Here is a 23047-nt window from a genome sequence, read left to right as displayed (position 1 = left end):
TTAACTTGAATTAGTCATATGTCAAATGCTTAATAGCTACATGTGGCCAATGGCCACCATGTTGGACAGCAGAGGTCTGTACTACAGAAGACAGTTCCCAAGACCATAATGCTAAACACAGACAGTGTGGTTGACCCCCTCTGAATAAAGCTCATTTGGCCACAACACCACAGGCATGGCACTGCATTCCAGCTCTTTCTACTCATTGCTCAGTCCTGCGGTAAATGATGCGCCAGGCAGATATTTTCAAACTGAGTCTCTGCTGTCTGTATTGTGGGAGTTACAGTACTTCCAGAGAGAATCCAGCAGCCGCAGAAGCCAAACAGCACAGATGTAAACTGGAGAAGATAGTGGCAGGCCAGGGAGTGGCTGTCAGAGAAGTTGCTTCTTTTTAGCAAAGTCTGTCAAGCTTGAATGGCTTTGGCTGTGCTGCTGAGATTTTCGGCCTTTCACTGAGATGGGAGAGTTTCCAGGTTGTCATTAGATCCAGTTAGAATCCAGGATCAGAGGTGACTTGCCAGCTAAAACAGGCAAAATGAATAGCTCACCAACCCTCCCGACCCATTGACACACAGTTCTATATAGAGGTTTGTCCTTTCTGTGGATACAGAATCACTCTTAATGAGACATGCACTGCAGGCTTTAGCTGTGAAGTTGACAGCTTACAAAGAAAGAAGGAAGTTGAATTCTGGAGGGTTAGAGCAGGAATCTGGGTCACAGCTTCTCTCTCAACTTTATTTTCCTTTAAGAAGAAGAGCCAAGAAAGAAATGAGTCAACCACTCCACTGTTTTTGAGCAGATTAATAAAAGTGATTTTTTTTTCATTTTACAGATCTCAATTTAAGCTATATTCACAAGGTAAAAATTAAAAACACTGCAATATTTTTAATAGCAATATTAGTTTTTTCTCTTCTTCTGTCCCTCTGAAGTCCCAGCAGAGATTCCTTTCCTGGTAAAGATTTTGCTAAGTAACAATGACAGATGATATGGCATATCTCTTTCCAAAGCCCCCTCTTATTTTACAGGCCTTTGTCTATAGAGAAGTTATAATTAAACATTGTATATTTTGTACAAAGAAGGCTTTGATGTTTAAACATCAGTTCTCAGCAGTGACACAGATTGGATCATTTAGTGCTAAATCATATATGTCTATCATATTTGTAGTAACTAGGAAAAACTTATTTATTAAATAATGTATGTTTGCTGAGATGAATTCTATTCAGCAGTATTGGGCATTGGTTTCACATGAAATGTTTAGTGGTGGGTAAATGATTTTAGAAGAACCACAGAACTAAATGACCAACTCTCCCTTAGTGTTTTAAGGATATAATATATAGGAGGAAGGAAGCATAGGCTTTGAAATATGACATGAATCTATCAATTATTTGGCAAATTCTCTTAGCATAAACTACTTATTTATAACATGTAAGAAATAATAGCTACCTCAAAGGATTTGTGGGTTTAAATAGTGATTAATAAATTATTAGTAGTCTTATTATTTGAAATGACCAATAATATTATTACTAACCTTTTACCAATTAATTCTACAGAATCTAGATTGATGATAATGATACTGATGATGATAGAAACTGTCATGTATTGAGTGCTTATTCTGCCCCATGTCCTGGGCTCAGCCCTTCTTCTAAGGGACCCCTATCAGAAAATAAAACTTGTCCTTTGATTTCCACATTCTCTTCCAATTACCACCATACCTCTTTGTTTCTCTTCACTGCCAAATGTCTCAAAATTTTGTATATAAATATGCAGTACTCATTCTCTTACTCCCATTCACATACAACCTGCTTCTATATGTCTTTTATTATATGGCTAAAATCAGTGATTTTTTTCACCATGCATCTTACTTTACTATTTATACAGTTAATGTACAAAAGAAAATAAAAGAATCTTATTATCTTGGCTCCTATGACAACACATTGTCTTGGTTTCTTCTTCTTCATTGTCTATGTCAACTTCTCCTTCTCAATTAATGCATAAATATTTGAATGTTTTAGGATATAATCAGATCCCTCTTCTCTTCATATCCTATAGTTGCAGTTCTTAATGTTGCTGTCCATATTCCGATGATCCCAAATAGTTCCAATTTAGACTTCTATTCTCTGAGCCAGAATGTCCTTATTCAGTTTTCTATTTGGCATTCCTACTTAGCTATTTCAAAGATATTTAAAAATAAATTCTAAAACTTGATCTTCTTTTTTTTCTAAATTTGGTTCCCTTTCAGTTTTCTCTATCTCTGTTCAACCGAATTATATGGATTAGAGTTACTGAAGGGAGCGTATCTCACAACTTTTGATTCTAAGGCTCAGCAGCTTACAGTACAGAACCACAGGTGGGACTCAGAATTGTTGTACTTCACATCTGTGGCAGCTATAACTCTCATGTATTCTTCTTCCCTTGGTGTGATTTCATGTCCTCTGCTGTGTATGGATTTATACAGTCAACTTGTATCTTTGCTTGCTATTTACTTACTTATTTATATTTTATTTATTTATTACAGAAAGAGCAAGAACAAGCACAAGCAGGGGCAGTGACAGGCAGAGGGAGAAGCAGGCTCTCCCCTCCAACCCTGCCACCCTTGAGCAAGAAGCCTGATGCATGGGTCTTGATCCCAGGACCCTGGGATCATGACCTGAGCTGAAGGCAGACACTTCACTGACTGAGCCACCCAGGCATCCCATATCTTTGCTTTTAAGATCAATCTTCTTTTGCTAGCTTTTTTTCATGGTAGACAGTAGGAAAGTTCACCAAAATAGTATACTGCTCAGCAATTGCTTGGTACATACTATTCTGACAATATTCAATAGCCCTGGTTTGTATTCCCATAAATAATATTATATATACATATATATCACATATATTATATATATTTCAAAATCCAAGTTACTAAGTTATGTCACAATAGTCATTTTTTCCTGCTGAATTTACTATTAGAATATTGCTCAAATGTTGCTTATATAATCCATGCCTAGAGTAATGCCTAAAGTGATTCTGCTAAATGAGATCCTTCTAGTACCTTCAATAATAAAGCACTCTGGATCATATCTAAAAATGTCATACCTCACATTGAATGCTGTGTTATATGGGTCATGGCATAGACACACTCCAGGGTAGGATTTGAAATAATTGGTCCATTGGAAATCTGTTTGTTAGCCAAGGTTTTCATATCAAAGGCATTTATTACAATAATCCATGGAACCATAATGAGTGTATATGATAGATGATAATAATGTTTTATGTAATTCAATCCTTTAGCTTTAGAAATCTTTCCATTAATAATATTTCCAGCATCCCAAACATCTAAATCTCATTTCTATAGGCTTATTTAGGGACACTTAACTTCTTTCTTTTCTTTGAACAAAAATATGCACATCTATTGTTTTTGTTGTGAGAATATAAATACCTACTTTGAAGAACATAATTGTCTAGTAGTAAGAGACAAATATAAATGAGTGCAATATAGAGTTTGAAATTGTTATACTCATTGCACAGATGGCTATAATGGGGAGAAGACATAGTTTTTAAAAAGAGGAACATCTGTACAAAAGAGATATTAATACAATGAGAAGAGTGGTTTGTCTCCCTGGCTTTTTTCCCTTCTTAGCTGTTTTAGTTAACCACTGGTTTAACTAAGGCATAGCCCACTCAATAAGGGCAGTTTTAGCTAAAAACCCTTGACGAACATTTATGGCCCCATGAAAGGGAAGGAAGTGGTGTTTGGGCACTGATTTATTGATCCCATTCATACATAGTCTGGGGGATGGTATTATCCTAGGCAGTAGCTCCCATGAGAAATTGCAGCGTTTTCCTTCACTAGTAGTTGTCAATAAAGAATACACTATTTATAATAGTAATAGGATGTTGGTAGTAGAAGCAAATGAGAATATTTTTAAACTACTATTTATATTGAGAATCTTCATTTCCATTTTGGAAAATGATCATTTGGGCCAACTAAAAGGAAAAATTAAAGTTCTAATGTGGACTTTTTTTAGCATCTGCTTGATGATCATATTTGAACAAATAAACATACTTTCCTAAAATTTTACTCTTTACCTATCTTTCTGACCACCTTTTCTGTTCAAGAACCTGAGTTTCTATTGTGTGGTGATACGTTTAAATGGATTTACTAACTTCAAGGGGCTTGTGGTATTTGAAAGTAGGATATATAATATATCCAAAATATAAGTAAGTATGTACAGCATGTATATACTTTATATACATACATAAACATATATAACATAGAATACAGAATATGTATTATAATTGAGCCGAATACAATGTAATACCCAAATAACACCACAACTCATTATCTGACTCGAGGAACTCTCCTTGGAAATCTCATGATAAAACACATATATGAAGTGGGTTGTATTTTCTTAAGGAAAAAATTTTAATATCTTGGATTGGATTTTAACAAAATTCTCAATATAAAAAAAATCATTAGTGTGATCAGCCTTGTCATAACGATGAAGGAACCGTAATTAGAAATTTCTCTAACAATCACAAGTAACAAAACTTATCTCTTCATATTATAAAATTAGATCAATAGCTGAAATAGGTAAATATCGAGAGTCTACCATCTGCTACTGTCAAACCTGTATTTCATTATTTCATTAATGTCTATTAAATGAATAGGCCACCCTGTTCCTTGTAGGGAAATTTTTGAAAACCATGGTGGAGTAGGTCAGTTTAGTTCCACAAACATTTGCTGGGTGGTGCCATGGAGAATGTGGTCTATTTCCTAAATAAGTTTACAGTCTGGTCATTTGAATTGGACCAGGAAGAATGGGTAAGATTTCAACATGGAGACAGGGGGAAAGGGTATTCAGGGTGGAAAGAGCAACATGAAAAAAAGTAAATAACTGGGAATGAGTGGGGACATCCAAAGGACATATGGAAGAGCATAGTAAGAAATAAGACCCCCAAATATAATATTTGGTAAAGTTTTGAAGAAAGATAGGAAATGGTAAGAGATTGTACATGACCACATAAACTTCAGTGGAAAAAAAAAGATGGTCTGATGGAGAAAAAGAAATAAATATCAAAGAAAAGTATTTTAGTATTTTTAGTATAATTCTATTAATTTAATTTTTATTCTTATGATCACTTCCCTAATACAGACAAAATTTCTAAATATGAACCATGTTCTGAGTGTACATTTTACTAGAAAAATCTCTCATTTACTAGATATATATATATATCTTACATATGTTCCTATACTTAATTATCATTATCTGAAAGTATGTTTAAGCCACAGTAATAATTGTAAATGGGATCAACTCCTTAATTTCTTTCTTCTATCTTCCTCCTGGTATATAGAAATGCAACTGATTTCTGTGCACTGATTTTATATCCTGACACTTCACTGAATTCCTATATGAATTCCAACAGTTTTAGAGTGGAGTCTTTTGGGTTTTCCACATAAAGTATCATATCATCCACAAGGAGTGACAGTTTGACGACTTCTTTGCTGATTCAGATGCCTTTTATCTCTTTTTGTTGTCTGATTGCTGAGGCTAGGACTTCTAGTACTATGCTGTATAGCAGTGGTGTTAGTGGACAGCCCTGCCATGTTCCTGACCTTAGGGAAAAAGCTCTCAGTTTTTCCCCATTGAAAATAATATTCACTGTGGGTTTTTTGTAGATGGCTTTTATGATATTGAGGTGTGTGCCCTCTATCCCTATACTCTGAAGAGTTTTGATAAAGAAAAGATGCTTTACTTTGTCAAATGCTTTTTTTTTTTTTTTTTTTTTTTAGTATCTATTGAGAGTATCCTATGGTTCTTGTTCTTTCTTTTATTCATGTATTGTATCACATTGATTGATTTGTGGATGTTGAACCAACCTTGCAGCCAAAATCTCACTTGGTCATGGTGAATAATCCTTTTAATGTATTGTTGGATCCTATTGGCTAGTATTTTGGTGAGAATTTTCACATCTGTGTTCATCAAGGATATTGGTTGTAATTCTCCTTTGTGATGGGGTCTTTGGTTTTGGGATCAAGGTAATGCCGGCCTCATAAAATGAATTTGGAAGTTTTCCTTTCATTTCTATTTTTTGGTACAGTTTCAGGAGAATAGGTATTAATTCTTCTTTAAATGTTTGGTAGAATTCCCCTGGGGAGCTCTCTGGCCCTGGGCTCTTGTTTGTTGGGAGATTTTTGATGACTGTTTCAATCTCCTTACTAGTTACGGGTCTGTTCAGGTTTTCTATTTCTTCCTGGTTCAGTTTTTGTAGTCTATATGTCTCTAGGAATGAATCCATTTCTTCCTTCCAGATTGTCAAATTTGCTGGCATGTAGTTGCTTGTAATATGTTCATATAATTGTATTTCTTTGGTGTTGGTTGTGATTTCTCCTCTTTCATTTATGATTTTATTAATTTGGGTCCTTTCTCTTTTCTTCTTGGTAAGTCTTGCCAAGGGGTTATCAATCTTATTAATTCTTTTGAAGAACCAGCACCTAGTTGCCTTGGTTTGTTCTACCGTTCTTTTGGTTTCTATTTCATTGATTTCTGCTCTGATCTTCATTATTTCTCTTCTGTTGTGTTCAGGCTTTCTTTGCTGTTCTTTCTCCAGCTCCTTTAGGTGTAGGGTTAGGTTGTGTATTTGAGACCTTTCTTGTTTCTTGAGAAAGTCTTGTATTGCTATATACTTTGCTCTCAAGACTGCATTTGTTGTATCCAAAAGATTTTGAACTGTTGTGTTTTCATTTTCCTTTCATTCGAAGAATTCTTTTTAATCTATCTTTAATTTCCTGGTTGACCCATTCATTCTTTAGTAGGATGCTCTTTAGCCTTCATGTGTTTGAGTTCTTTCCAACTTTCCTCTTATTGTTGAGTGCTAGTTTCAACACACAATGGTTTGAAAATATGCAAGGAGTGATCCCAATCTTTTGGTACTGGTTGAGACCCAATTTGTGACCTGCCGGTCCAGCCAGAGAACAACACCTGAAAGTAGGGCTGGGAAATTTAAGGAAAAGAGAGAGAGACAAAGTGGGCTCAGGAGGACTACTCCATCTCAGGCGAGTAGCAACTTTATTTCTTCATGTAACCACTTTTATACAGCTTCAGCACAATGCTGGTATCAATACTCAATCATATACATCAGTGAAAAATGAGTCAGGCAGGATGTTAACAAGCTATTAACCTCCAGACTTTTGTAATAATCTTAAGGTTTCAAGAATGTGTTTTTTCTCAAGATAAGTCACAAGTGAATCACATAAAACTACGCAGATGTTATTTTCACCCTGAATAGCCTTTCAGAGTCAAGCCACGTGAGCGTCCCCGCTGGACTTGCTCCAAGTTCCCTTGGCACACAAGGACGTCCCCAAGTGTGTCCAAGTTCACTTCTTATCCAGGCTTCCAGAGCCATAACAACGCAAACAGTTCCCAACAGTGACCGAGGATGTGATCTATTCTGGAGAAAGTTCCATGTGCACTAGAGAAGAGTGTGTGTTCTGTTGTTTTGGGATGGAATGTTCTAAATATATCTGTGATGCCCATCTGGTCCAGTGTGTCATTTAAAGCCTTTATTTCCTTATGGATCTTTTGCTTAGATGATCTGTCCATTTCAGTGAGGGGGGTGTCCCCTACTATTATTGTATTATTGTTGATGTGTTCATTTGATTTTGTTATTAATTCCTTTATATAATTGGCTGCTCCCATGTTAGGGGCATAGATATTTAAAATTGTTAGATCTTGTTGGGCAGACTCTTTAAGTGTGATATAGTGTCCTTCCTCATCACTTATTATGGTCTTTGACTTAAAATTGAATATATCTGATATAAGGATTGCTACCCCAACTTTCTTTTGATGTCCATTAGCATGGTAAATTGTTTTCTATCCCCTCAATTTAGATCTGGAGGTGTCTTTGAGTCTAAAAAGAGCTTCTTGGAGGCAGTAAATCGATGGTCTTGTTTTTTTATCCATTCTGATACCCTGTGTTTTTGATTGAGGCATTTAGCCCATTTATATTCAGGGTAACTATTGAAAGTTATGCATTTAGTGCCATTGTATTACCTGTAAGGTGACGGTTGCTGTATATTGTCTCTGTTCCATTCTGGTCTGTTACTTTTAAGCTCTCTCTTTGATTAGAGGACCCTTTCGATATTTCCTGTAGGGCTGGTTTGATGTTTGCAAATTCTTTTAGTTTTTGTTTTTCCTGGAAGCTTTTTATCTCTCCTTCTATTTTAATTGGCAGGCTAGCTAGATATAATATTCTTGGCTGCATATTTTTCCAATTTAGTGCTCTGAATATATCATGTCAGTCCTTTCTGGCCTAACAGATCTCTGTGGATGGGTCTGCTGCCAATCTAATATTTCTACCATTGCATGTTACAAACCTTTTGTCCCAAACTGCTTTCAGGATTTTCTCTTGAAAATCTAGGTCACTGAGACCTGTAAGTTTTACTATTAGATGACAAGGTGTGGTCCTATTCTTTATTGATTTTGAGTGGGGTTTTCTGTGCCTCCTGGATTTTGATGCCTGTTCCCTTAGCCAAATTAGAGAAATTCTCTTCTTTAATTTGCTCCAAAATACCTTCTGCCTCTTTCTCTTTCTTCATCTTCTGGGATCCCAATTATTCTAATATAATTCTGTCTTATGATATCAATTATCTCTCAAATTCTCCCCTCATTTTCCAGTAGTTGTTTGTCTCTTTTACTCAGTTTCTTTATTCTCCATCATTTTGCTTCTATGTCACTAATTTTCTCTTCTTTTGTCATTTATCCTAGCCTAGCATTTTTTATTGCACCTCAGTAATAACTTTTTTAAAATTTCAACTTGGTTAGTTTTAGCTCTTTTATCTCTCCAGAAAGGAATTTTATTTCTCCAGAGAGGGATTTTATGAAATTTTCCATGCTTTTTTCAAGGCCAGCTAGCACCTTGATAATCATCATTCTGAACTCTAGTTCTGATGTATTACTAATGTCCATGTTGATTAAGTCCCTAGCCATTGGTACAGCCTCTTGCTCCTTTGTGTGTGTGTGTGTGTGTGTGTGTGGTGAGTTTTTCTGCCTTGTCATTTTATCCAGATAAGAATAGATGAATGAGAGAACAAAATACCAAAAAGGTAGCAATGACTCCAGAAAAATATACACTAAACAAATCAGAAGAGACCCAAAACCAGGGAAGAAAAAGGGTAGGAGAATATTCATATATATATATATATATATATATACATATATATATATACATATATATATATATGTATATATATATAACTGGTAATAGAAGAGAGCCACACACTTGATTTTGGGTGTACCTTGGTCTTTTAGAAGAAACTACCTCCCAAAATTTTAAAGAAAGAAAAACATCTATATACAAAAAATAAGGGTAAACACAATGAAGATGTAGAATATGAATGTAAAGTTAAAAATTTTAAAAGATTCTAAAAAGGAATTAATAAGAAGTTGGCTGAAAAAAGAAAAAAAAAGAGGAAAGAATGTGATCAGGCTGGAGACTAGAACAAAGCCATGTGCTAAGTTTAGGGTATCTTTTAAGCTATTAGAAGAAATTGTATCCCAAAATTTTAAAGAAAAAAAACCTATCTGTATACAAAAAATAAGGTTAAACACAGTGAGGGGACAAAATATGAATATAACAATGAAAATTTTAAAAAGATTTTTAAAAAGTTATTGGCAAGATAAAATATGTTAAAATGTTAAAATAGGAAAGAGGAAAAATTTCAAAAAATAGAGTAAGAAAAAAATAAAATTAAAAAAATTAACTTTGAATGACTTAAGAATCATGGAAATAAAGCTATGAATTTTATGTGTTGCATTCCCCTAGCTCTGGAGTTTCACACTTCTCATTGATTATTGAAGTTGGTCTTGGCTGGATGTTCTTGCTGAATTACACCACACTTGCTAGGTGCCAGGCTAAGCAATCTGCTCAGGTTCGCTTAGCTTTTGTTCCCTGACCACTTTCCATACAGCTCTGGAGGACAGGAATGAACATGGCAGCCTCCCAATCTCCAACTCAACGAGAGCCGAGAGCTCAGGACCCCATTTCTCAATGCACCCTTACAGAAAAGCAGTCAATCCCTCCCATCTCCCTGGTCTCCGGCCACATTCTGTGCTCACCCAGCCTGTGACTGAGCATTTCTATCTCTGGTGCATAGTCCCATTTAGAGTCTCCAAACCCAGCAGATTCCTGCTGCAAACTCCTGTGCTGCTCCTCCCAAAGGAGGAAGGAAGGTTTCTCTCTGGATCTGCACTCCAAGAGCAGTGGCCCAGCTGTGCCTTTGAACACAGTACAAGGTAACCCAGAGCTGAGAGCTCACTCCTCAGCTCCATCTCTGTATTCTCTATATTCAGCTTCCCCACTCCAATACCTGGCAGCTCTGCCACACTCAGACACCCCTGGCCTTTCTGTGACCCCATGGGTCCTGAAACCACACTGTCCCCGGGAGTGCTTCACCCCCGTTTAACCTCTGGAGCAATGTGCCTCAGTGGAGCAGACTTCTAAAAGTTCCAATTTTGTGCTCCACTGCTCTTTCACTTGATGGGATCTGGCCCCTCCCCCCATGGTCTATCTTCCCAAATGTTGCCTGAGATTCACTTCTCCACACGTCCTACCTTCTGGAAAGTGGTCGATTTTCTGTTCCTTGAATTGATTCTCTTCTCCTCTTCTCTCTCCTGTTGAGTTGGTAGCTGTTCAGAATGGTCTAATAACTATCTAGCTGAACTCCTGGGACTTGATGATTTAGGTCTCCTGCTCCTCTGCCATCTTGTTCCTCCCTCACCAATTTTTTTTTATTAACATATAATGTATTATTTACTCCAGAGGTACATGTCTGTGAATCATCAGCCTTACACATTTCACAGTACTCACCATAACACATACCCTCCCTAATGTCCATAATGCAGCCATCCTAACCCTCCTATCCCCACTCCCCAGCAACCTCAGTTAGTTTTGTGAGATTAAGAGTATTTTATAGTTTGTCTCCCTCCCAATCCCATCTTGTCTATTTTTTTTCCCTCTGTACCTCCCACAACCCCCAACAATGCCTCTGAAATTCCTCATATCAGAGAGATCAAATGATAATTTTCTTTCTCTGATTGGCTTATTTCAATATGCTTTTTTTTTAATGCCTACTTTTTAATTTATGGAAAATAAGCATCTCTTAATTTATGTATCATCCCTTAAATATAATCCTATTTTAGATTAGTCTCTTACTTTTTTAGATTCAAATAATTCATCTTTTGTTTTCTATGTATCTTGACTTCCAAATTGTACATGAAGGATTTTAACACCTCAGCTCTCCCAGCTTCTGTCTCTCAACTTATCATCTTTTCCTTTCATTTTTTTGTAAAGGTTGTTAAGATTTATTTCTATTGCATAATGAGTTTTTTGCTTTGTCCCTATGTGGATTCATAAAGCTGAAAAAAAGGAAATGGCATTTGCATTGTTGCAGTAAAGCCTTGATTACATTTTTCCCCACAATTCCGAATCACTAGCCCTCTGCTATTTAGAAAAGAGTGTCTGATAGATTCCTTCCTGCTTTTACCAGTTGGTTAAAATGAAGCCACAGGCTAGTATCATATTTTACACTGTACCTTCCTTTATCATTTTTGTTTCCCTGTTGGAAAAATTAATCTTTGTTTCCTCAGCTTTTTCTCATCTTATACATTGCTTGAAATCTATTTCATTTCCTATGAGAAACTAATGAACTTTCAGTAGTTTATTCTTTATTTTTAAATGTGTAATTCCAATCTTTATATCAACTACTGAAAGATCTCAACACTGAATTTAGGCTTCCTAGTTTTATTAGAATACATGCTTCCATTTTTAATTCTCATCCTATCATGACTTTTATTAAATCAAAATTATTCTGCAGAATTTTTACATTGCACATATATTAAAACTGTTCCCTCTTTTAAATTTAAAGTGTATGGCTTAGGCTTTGTTATAAGAAAATAATATTTCCCCAACTAGTTTAAGTTTATTTTTCAATCCAGTGTTCAGTATTAATGCCTTTTGCTCCATTATTTGTCTTACATGCTTCAGGAGAGAGCAGTTTCACTGTATCTAGAACATTTAGTGCCAATAGGTACAATTAATTGGGTTCAGGCTACCTATCAAATATTTTATATATTTAACATATATATTATTTTAGAGTAGCTATTATAACTATATATAGTATTCATAAATGTTATATATACTATTACATAATAGTATATATAATTAATTATAGAACATATTAATATATATTATAATAATCATAAACATTTATTATAATTTAAACTAGATATAATACTTAACACTATATAATATACAAAATACTCATATATTAAGCAGATTTTCAGGTGAAAAAGCTAGATTTAGAGAGACTATCCAAGCAGAACTAGAACTCAGATCACTCTAATAACAAGATTCTCTCTCTATTACAAGCTGCTTCTGTATAACTTACTGCTTAAACAAAAATAATGTTAAAGTTGTTGGGAGAGGAGCTAAAGATTATGAATTCCTCAGTTGTTTTTTTTTTTCTTATTTATCTGCAAATAAATTGAGAATTTTTATCATTGCCATCACAATCACTATGTACCTAATTTCAAATTATTTATTCAAACACCCCAGTACTAATGAAAGCATTAAGTGCAAGACAGTCAGTTGGAAAATAGAGTTGGCTAAAAATAAAACAGAAAATAATACATTACTCAGATTAGTATAAAACTAGTAATTTAGGCCCCTGGGTATGTTTTTCAGAGGGGGTCCTTTAAACTTTGTTAATTGCAAAATAACTACATTGCCCATTTTCCATCATCATAGAGGATTCTTGTTATTTTATTTCTGGATTTTTCTCCAAGAAAAAAAAAAAAAAAAAGAAAGAGGCAGCTGGCCCATCAGGTTTTTTGGCTAGAACTTAAGCCATCCTGTTCTGCTTTGCACTTTACAGTTTGTTCAAGAAGATAAAACCACATAAAAACCCATGCTCAAAGTCCAAGGATCTCATTTCCAACAAGAGGATCTCATTACCTGCTCTAGGTGGAACATACACAGGGTCGGCAGTGAGACGTTATATGTTCAAACCAAGACTTGGCCACCTACTTGCTAAATGGGAACTTCAGTTTTATCAGTTATGCTTGGAAGATAATACCCCCTCTATCATAGAGTTGGTGTAAGGAGCATGAGCTAATCTATATGAAATGACTTCAAAAATCAAAATGTTATACAGGTATACTGATTTATAAATGACCTCTATTAGAGTCATATATTGAAACTGATGCAACCAAATGCCTCTTACATCCTTATTCATTGAAGATGTCTTCCTGATGAAATTCCCATTCCTCGGTCTTCCTTAGATGCTCCATAGCATGCTTGTCTTGTAATAGGCTCCTATATTCTTTATTATTATTATTATTATTTTTATTAAATTGATTTATTTATTTTCAGAAAAACAGCATTCATTATTTTTTCACCACACCCAGTGCTCCATGCAATCCGTGCCCTCTATAATACCCACCACCTAGTACCCCAACCTCCTACCCCCCTGCCACTTCAAACCCCTCAGATTGTTTTTCAGAGTCCATAGTCTCTCATGATTCATCTCCCCTTCCAATTTACCCCAACTTCCTTCTCCTAACACCCCTTGTCCTCCATGATATTTGTTATGCTCCACAACTAAGTGAAACCATATGATAATTGACTCTCTCTGCTTGACTTATTTCGCTCAGCATAATCTCTTCCAGTCCTACCCATGTTGCTACAAAAGTTGGGTATTCGTCCTTTCTGATGGAGGCGTAATACTCCATAGTGTATATGGACCACATCTTCCTTATCCATTCGTCCGTTGAAGGGCATCTTTGTTCTTTCCATAGTTTGGCGACCGTGGCCATTGCTGCTATAAACATTGGGGTACAGATGGCCCTTCTTTTCACAACATCTGTATCTTTGGGGTAAATACCCAGGAGTGCAATTGCAGGGTCATAGGGAAGTTCTATTTTTAATTTCTTGAGGAATCTCCACATTGTTCTCCCAAGAGGCTGCACCAACTTGCATTCCCACCAACAGTGTAAGAGGGTTCCCCTTTCTCCAAATCCTCTCCAACACATGTTGTTTCCTGTCTTGCTAATTTTGGCCATTCTAACTGGTGTAAGGTGATATCTCAATGTGGTTTTAATTTGAATCTCCCTGAGGGCTAGTGATGATGAACATTTTTTCATGTGTCTGATAGCCATTTGTATGTCTTGCTTGGAGAAATGTCTGTTCATATCTTCTGCCCATTTTTTGATATGTTTGCCTGTTTCGTGTGTGTTGAGTTTGAGGAGTTCATTATAGATCCTGGATATCAACCTTTTGTCTGTACTGTCATTTGCAAATATCTTCTCCCATTCTGTGGGTTGCCTCTTTGTTCTTTTGATTGTTTCCTTTGCTGTGCAGAAGGTTTTGATTTTGATGAAGTCCCAAAAGTTTATTTTCGTTTTTGTTTCCTTTGCCTTTGGAGACATATCTTGAAAGAAGTTGCTGTGGCTGATATCGAACAGATTACTGCCTTTGTTCTCCTCTAGGAGTCTGATGGATTCCTGTCTCACGTTGAGGTCTTTTATCCATTTTGAGTTTATCTCTGTGTACGGTGTAAGAGAATGGTCGAGTTTCATTCTTCTACATATAGCTGTCCAGTTTTCCCAGCACCATTTATTGAAGAGACTGACTTTTTTCCACTGTATATTTTTTCCTGTTTTGTCAAATATTAATTGACCATAGATTTGAGGGTCCATATCTGGGCTCTCTACTCTGCTCCTGTATTCTTTAAATCATTCCCCCCTACCCACCTAATCTTTTGGAAACTCAGAAAATGAGTCTGGTATGATTTATAGAGCCTTAAGAGGCTCTGAAAATATCTAAAATGAAAGTATCATGACCTTTAAATAGGAAAAAGAAATGTAGATATAATTGAACTTTTGAGTCTTCCAAAAGTCAGCCATGGACAAGTGGAGGAAGCAGAATCAGAATCTGCATTCTCAGAACTGAGAATGTAGTATAGAATTCCACCTCTGAGTATGTAACTTTGGGCAGGTGTAAACCCAACTGCTTCATCTGTTTTCTTATCTGCAAAATGGAATTTATAATGCATACCTCAGTATATTCTTGTGAGAGTTAAATAAGATCACATCTGTAAAGGTTTTGATACACTTCCTGGCATACAAGTTGATTATCAGTATTGATCACAACTTCTCATTAATTTAAAGGACCACCATCAGTCCTTAGGCTCCCCAGGTTTGTAGAAAACTTTGGAATTACTCTCCCAAATCACTAACTTCCCTATGATTGTACAAAGTGAAACTTCAAATGTTTCATTTGAAGCTTATGCATTTACCTGTGACAAAACTTGAATCTCAAGCAAGGACATGGAATTTTCAGTTGGGATAAAGCCGCAAATTCTTATGATTACTAATAGAATAAAATATGCATAATAGTATAATACATATAATGCATAATATAACACATGTTTTATTTGTACAATGGCATCTATACCATATTAAGTGTATATATTGTGTCTTTAAATACAGGGATCTGAACTGGTGGGATAAGATGAGCGAAGGAAAGGAAGATAGAATGAAAATATAGCAGATGAATGTCTTCCATCATCTCATACTAGAGTATGAGTTTTTTAAGTCAGAAGGGAAGCTGAATTTCTTCTCCTTTTTATACTATTTTGTCTTTCTCTCCTTAAAAACAGAATTTGCAGTTCAAGACATATATGTGTAATGTAGTTTCATTGTAAATTGCCTAAATGAACAAGTCAACGAAAGAGCAAAAATTCATTCAGATCTTCCAGCTCCAAGTTCAATACTACCAAGTGACCTTCATGCTTCCAGTGCTTCTGCATTCTTAATTGGTCCCATTGTACCCAGAACTGCCATCTCACTACTTCTCTGCTTATCTGTTTTCACACAGGCAACTATGGAGAGAGTGGGATGGAAGCTTTCAAAGATATGTCAGCCAAGGAAGGAATTTGCATCGCTCACTCTTACAAAATCTATAGCAATGCAGGGGAACAGAGCTTTGATAAACTGCTGAAGAAGCTCAGGAGTCACTTGCCCAAGGCCCGGGTGGTGGCCTGCTTCTGTGAAGGCATGACGGTGAGAGGTCTGCTGATGGCCATGAGGCGCCTGGGTCTAGCAGGTGAATTTCTGCTTCTGGGCAGGTGAGTGACAATGTCAAAATTCCATGAAGGTAATGCCAGGAATTTGGCAGAATCAAAGGTTATCTTCTGGTGCATAAGGACAGATGCTTTGGAAACTTCATCTGTGTGGTAGAAGTAGAACTTAAGTATCTCCGGAGCCTGGAGATAATCATGGAAAATAAGTAGATATGCCATGTGCTGATTAATGATGATAACAGTAATCAACACATGAAGGTGGTGAGTATGTAGGTCTTGAAAACAAAATGACTATAAGAAAATGAGATGGGTTCTTAGATACTTGGATCATTTCATAATTCCCTTGAGAAATAAGCATTTTTTCAGACTTTTTGAAATTGATTTTGAGAAAGGCTACCTAAACTTGTGTTATAACATAGAGTCATAGAATTTTGAGTTTGAAAGTGAGGAATTGCTTTAGGACTAATTTTTTAAAACATTGGAAAATTGGCTCATTATTTACATTACAAAAGTGTTACTACATTGCCTGATCATCTACACTGTTGCCGGGCAAGTTTCTAAAACACTGACTTCTACTGGGACTGATTTTAATTATCTGGATAATCCACTTGATGGGTTCAGCTCAGCTCATTCCCTGCTGATGCTTTGAAGCAGTATATTTGAGTTCTCTAGAGAAGTGAGATATAATGGTGTATGTGTGTGTGAGAGAAAGAGAGAAAGGGCGAGAGAAAGAGAGAGAGGTGAGATGAGGTGAGGTGAGATGATACACCAGAAGACCCAGTGGTATAGTTCTGGTCTAAAAACCAACAGGCTTGGCATCCAAGAAGAGCCAATGTTTGGGTTCAAGTCTGAAGGCCAGAAAAGACCAACATCACAGGTCAAGCAATCATGCAGGAAGAGTTCCTTCTTACTTAGTCATTTTTGTTCTTCTCAGGTCTTTGGTAGATTGGATGAGGTCACTAACTAATGAGAACAATCTTCATTACTTAGTGTATTGATGCAAATGCTAATGTCATCCAGAAACACCTTCATAGACACACCCAGAATAAAGTTTAGCCAAGTATCTGGGCACCCCATGGCCCAGTAAGTGGTCACATGACATTAACCATCACAATTCGTAAAAGGACCTCAGTTTGACCATGTGAATGTAGTTTACTATTCTAGAACTTTAAAAAGTTTTATCATAGTACATCTTTTAAGTAGGCAGCCAATTTAAAAACTAGAGAAAACCTTTAGAACCCTTGCATCTTTCTCAATATTTCTGTCCAAAACAGAAAGCTAACTCACTTGTTATTAACTTTTGACGGCTCGTTAAAGAAAACATGCTTCCTTTATTTTCTAAATGCCTAACTGACCTTCTGCAATCAGACTTGGCTCCTGCTTGGCTACATTTTATGACAGCCATTTTATGTACCTAATGCTTTTCTGTCTGACCTGATGGCAGTAGATTGATGGGACTATTTTAGTATGAGGCCAACTATCCTTCATAAAAATGATATTGAGTGAGATTCTTTTTTCACTGATGTCATGCATTTTGTCTAAAATCATCCCTAGCTGGCAAGAGTGACGCACCAGTTAGTTTCATACAACCCAGAAGCACTCCCACTCTGGTATTAAATTCCAAAATGCAGTTACCACTGGGGTAAAAAGAACAGGAAAGAAAGAAGCTGGCTTTAAATAGTCCTGTTTTTCTGGTGGGGCATGAGATTTTGTAGCTCCTATCTTCTGCCTTTGTCAACGTTAATAAGACAAATCAGCAGCATTTGTTTTCCAGCCCATATAATTTCTCAAGAAATAAATGCTTTTTGGTCACATGTACACAAGGAAAATAAGTAGGTATTCATGATATTTGCTATTTTCCATCTTAATTTTTGTTGCCAACAGCACCAAAAGGCCAAAATTCCATATCTATATAACATACATGCCCAATTTTAATAATGTTTTATATATATATATATATATCTACAAATAAATTAAGATTTTATTTTTTGAGTAATCTCTACACCTGATGTGGGGTCAAACTTACAACCCCAAGATCATAAGTCACACACTCTACTGACTGAGCCAGCCAGATGCCATTATTTTATATATTGTAAAATTTATTTTGTATGCTATTTATAAGAAGTTCTCTCCACATCATTTGATTCATGCAATAATAGATTCATAACCTTTAATTAGATTTCTTAATCCCTTCATTCATCAGCTAAGAGTAATTCAGTATTTACTTGAGCACCAGTTCATTTCATCTTAGAGGAGTTTTGTTAGAAAAGTCTTCTTCCTCTTTTTTTTTTCTTAAAGATTTTGTTTATTCATCTGACAGAGAGATCACTAGCAGGGGGGACAATGGGGAGAGTGAGGGAGAAGCAGACTCCCCGCCCGAGCAGGGAGCCAGTTGCGGGGTTCGATCCCAGGACCATGGGATCATGACCTGAGCCGAAGGCAGATGCCTAAACATCTGAGCCACTCAGGCGCCCCTCTTCCTACTCTTCAAAAAAAAAAAAAAAAAAAAAAAAAAAAAAAAAGTCTGCCTGTAGTTTCCATCCCTTGGCTCATATTTTTGTCTTTGAAAGTCATGTGTGGTACTCTTGCAGATATTAATAATGGTGTGGTCATCCATTCCCTTTATCTTTTTGAAACATTCCTGCTTCTTCCTTTTCTACTTCTTCATGGTGAAATGACACTCTAGGTATTAATGAGACTATTTATCAAGATCATTTATGGGATCATTTATTAAATGTTTTCTGCCAATTACTACACTAAAGTCTGTACATTCATTGTTTTATGTATTCATTTGATAGATACTGACTGGCTACTATATGTTAAAAGGCTGGGGATGTATCTGTGAATAAAACAAGACAATACTTACCACCCTTATGGACATTACTGGTGGCAAGTTAGATAGAAGGTAGTAAGTGCTATAAAAAAAAATAAGTAAATCTAAGAATAACTTCATGTTGAGTACTATTATCTCCATTTTATAGGCAAGGACTCTAAGACTCAATTAATATTGAGTAATAGTAGGCTATATGGATGGAGGTATTGAAGAAAAAATTAAATATAAGTATGTGTAATTCTAGAAACTGAGCATTTAGTGCTGTGTTCTGTTATTTTTCAGGAAATTGAAAGTATTCCTAGTCATAAGAATGGAGATCTAGGGCAGTGAGCAGAAAAGTAAAATGTAGTAGTTATAAGAGAATTTAGCACATCTATTCACTCTCATTTTACAAATGAGGAAACTGATCACCCAAAAATTTGGGTAACATGGTTAAAGTCACACAAGAACCTGATTACCATAGTGCTTTTCTCTACTAGCTTATTTCCTGTAAATAGAAACAGTGGAGAAGTTGTCTGATAGCAAACTCCCAGTTCTTCACAGAACCTGAGTATATAAAGAAATTATCCTAGATAATTCAAATTTAAGTTAGCATTTTCATTTTAATGCTCCCTTCTAAAAATATAATTCACCCTATAATTCCTGTAGCTGACACGCAATGTTACATTAGTTTCAGGTGTACAAATTTGTGATTCACTATATCTATGGGTTATGTTAAGTTCACCTTAGGTGCACCTATCATCTGTCACCATACAGTGCTATTACAATATCAATAACTATGTTCTTTATGTTGTGCTCTTAATAATTTGAGATTATTTTATTGCATATATTCCCCCAGTCTCCATTTATGCTCCTTCCTTCCCCTACCCAACTCAGACCCAACTCAAGATGGTTTTTAGAAATTAGAGGTCAGCAGATGCCTGGGTGGCCCAATTAGTTAAGTGTCTGACTCTTGATTTCACTTCAGGTAATGATCTCAGGTTTGTGAGATTGAGCCCCCATCTGGCTATGCACGGGGTGTGAAGCCTGCTTAAGATTCTCTCTCTCCCTCTGCTCCTCCCCACCACTCACACATACATGCATGCTTGCTCTCTCTCTAAAAAAAAAAAAAGAAAAGAAAAGAAAAAAATTTAAAGTCAAGGTTATGAGAAGGGAATCTATATTCAGAACTTCCTAGAGGGTCCCATTTAACAGCTGTAGTTATAAATCTGTCCAGTTGTCTTGGGACAGCCATGTTTAATAGGTCATTCGGCTGAAATGCGTGGCGGGACTAGGAAGATAACTGTGCTGCTGAGACAACCTCATCTATCAACATATCTCACCATCTGTGCTGAACATCAGAAGAATGTTAGAGTGATATAGATGTGGCCACTGGGTCTTCTCACTTGAACTCAGGGTAATCTGTTGTCTTATTGCCAATAAAAATGTCCTGTCCAGGTCCCTGAAATAGTCTTGCTGAACACTCTGGCCCTGACAGCAGAATGGGATCAATAATCTGAACAGTAATGGCATTTCTAAAGGAGCTTTTTTTTTTCCTAGAATGGATACAGTGTTAGTTTTCGACCTAAGAAAACATCATATTATATTATTGTTATATATTATTATATACTAATTATTATTATTGCATATTATTATATACTTAAATATGAACTTGGAAACAAGGGCAATTTTTGGCAAATTAACTACTTAAAGATCTTTTTTTATCTTGTCTATAATTAATTAAAACTATGTATCCATTTGAATTAAGAATCTCTGTCCTTCAATATGATGATTGTTACCAGGCTGCAAGAGGAAATTGGGAATTATAACCTATATTTCTTATCAGGAGGCCACTCTCCATTGACATTTTTTAAAGTGTAAAGGACAAGAGCTTATTCTAATCAATATGTTTGTGGATAGAATTACAAATAATTGTTCTACTAAAGCTATTACAGTAGGTATTATTCAGAAGTAAACATTAGTATTTATCCTTGCATATTATCAGAGTATTCATTCTAAATTGCAGCTCCTTTTAGAATAAGTATACTTGTCTTCCAGTGGGCCACTCAGTATCTTTTACTCATGAGGAAAACTTATTTTCATTGAGTTCCTGTTATGTGTCAGGAGACAAGGGAAGAAGGAGAGAGAGGGGGAAGGAAGGGAGAGGAAATGATGAGAGGAGATAAGAGGGGAGGAGTAGAGGAAGAGAGAGAGCAAGAGAGAGAGATTAATTTGGCGCTGTCAGCAATGTTGAATATGTCAACTTTTAGATACCTTTGAGTTTGGTAGGAATAACCCCATTTTTGTAGGGAAGAAAATCGAGACTTAGAAGTTAAATGAGTGGACAAGATTATACCAGTTTCTTATCCTAGTGGCCATTCTAATTATCACAAAGAGAGAAGGTTTAGGAACATAAAAATGTTTCTATACTTGTGATAAGCTCCATTTAATTTTGCTTTATTGTTTTTGTTGTTTTAGGTTTATCCTTTGAAAATTAAATAAACTTAGTAAAATGCCTTGAAAATTATTGGAATTTTTGTGATGAATTTTTAGTACAAATAAAGCTAGCCAATTATGCTCCACTTGGCCTGGAGTTGTTTTCTGCTGATCTACACTTGAGTCGGAAAGACCGGTAGTTGCATGAAGTTCAGTTTATAAACAAGCAGTAGTCTAGTTATAATCTGTCTCAGATTATGAACCATGAAGGTTGAGCAAGAAGGTAAGTGGAACATGTGTGAAGAAGTTTGGACAGGAACCTAGAAGACAATGTTTTCAGCCTTATAGTATTTTGATATTTATCCCATTGTTGGAGAAACCTTTTTTTGTGTGTATGTGTGTGTGTAGGTAAGAATATGTTAGGTGTGGTATTTCAAAAGATAATTGGGTATATTATGGATTAGAAAAGATAGGGTAGATACAGAGGAACCAGTATCCATAACAAAAATGATATGATCATGGAATAAGTAGTAGATTACTAATTAAAATGTACTTATTATGTTTTTGTTATGATGCTATCAGGATATATACATAAGTCCAAACTCATTAAAATGTATACATTGAATATATATAACTTTTTGTAAATTATGTACAACTCAGGAAGTTGGGGGAAAGTAGGAGCTGTTGGGCACATTGAGTATTATAGAGAAGCATGGGGGAGATGTCAAGATTGACTCGTAAGATTCTTATGTTTTATAACAAGATGAATGATATAATTTTACCAAGATGGAGAGAGTTGGAAAAGAATCAACTGTGAAGTAGAAAACAGATCATGAGTTCAGTTTTTGATATAATGGCATGATGTGCTTCTCAAACATAAATATAGCTAAGAAAGCTGAAGAATATGTGAGCCTGGGGCTCAGAAGAGATATGTAGGCTGTAAATAAAAATGAGTGAATCATTTGAGTAGTTTAGATTTATGAATGGAAGACATGAGCATGGAGAATTCAAGTGGAAGAAGTCTCATAACTTGGCTTTGAAAGGGATCTCGAAATGTAATGATTGGAAAAAGGATGAATTATGAAAAGGTGATAGGGAAAAAGTAAATCCAGAGATGGAAGAGGAAAACCCAGAGTGTTGTGTCATCCCATTCCTGGGGAGGAGAATGTTTAAGGAGGGGCCATCAGTGTCAAATAATTCTAGATCAGTGAAAATAATACTCAAAGGACCTTTAGTTTTATTGAGATAGATAGATAGATAGGTTGATTGATTGATTGATTTTTAAAGATTTTATTTATTTATTTGTCAGAGAGAGAGAGAGAGAGCGCACAAGCAGGGGGAAAGGCAGGCAGAGGGAGAAGCAGACTCCCCGCTAAGCAAAGGAGCCTGATGCGGGACTCAATGCCAGGACCCTGAGATCATGACGTGAGCCGAAGGCAGGCAGACATTTAACTGACTGAGCCACCCAGGTGTCCCTTGAGGTAGATTTATTAATTGGTCATTTAGCAACAGATGGACAAATGTAGAGATTAAAGTAAATTAAGAATGAAGTAGCTAAGATGTAAGGAGGTGAGAAAATGAACCCATGTCATATAGTTTTGTGAGGTTAAACTAGTAAGAAATGGGGAGTGATAAAACTTTTAAGGAAATATGAGGTCAAGAGACAGGTTTTTAATAGT

General features: G+C 35.9%; 1 protein-coding gene across 1 annotated transcript in view; it reads left to right on the top strand.

Moving 5' to 3' along the window:
- The window catches only part of GRM5 (glutamate metabotropic receptor 5), a 517692-nt gene that overhangs the window by 182896 nt on the left and 311749 nt on the right, over positions 1 to 23047 (top strand). Inside the window, exon 3 of the mRNA XM_059391625.1 lies at positions 15916 to 16165. Within this exon, the coding sequence (XP_059247608.1) occupies positions 15916 to 16165 (250 nt within the window). The remainder of the gene's footprint in view (positions 1 to 15915; positions 16166 to 23047) is intronic.

Source organism: Mustela nigripes, chromosome 1 (genome assembly GCF_022355385.1).
Source record: "Mustela nigripes isolate SB6536 chromosome 1, MUSNIG.SB6536, whole genome shotgun sequence".
Classification (NCBI taxonomy): domain Eukaryota; kingdom Metazoa; phylum Chordata; class Mammalia; order Carnivora; family Mustelidae; genus Mustela; species Mustela nigripes.
The sequence above is the reverse complement of the archived record's forward strand: the minus strand, read 5'-3'. Positions and strand labels throughout refer to the sequence as shown.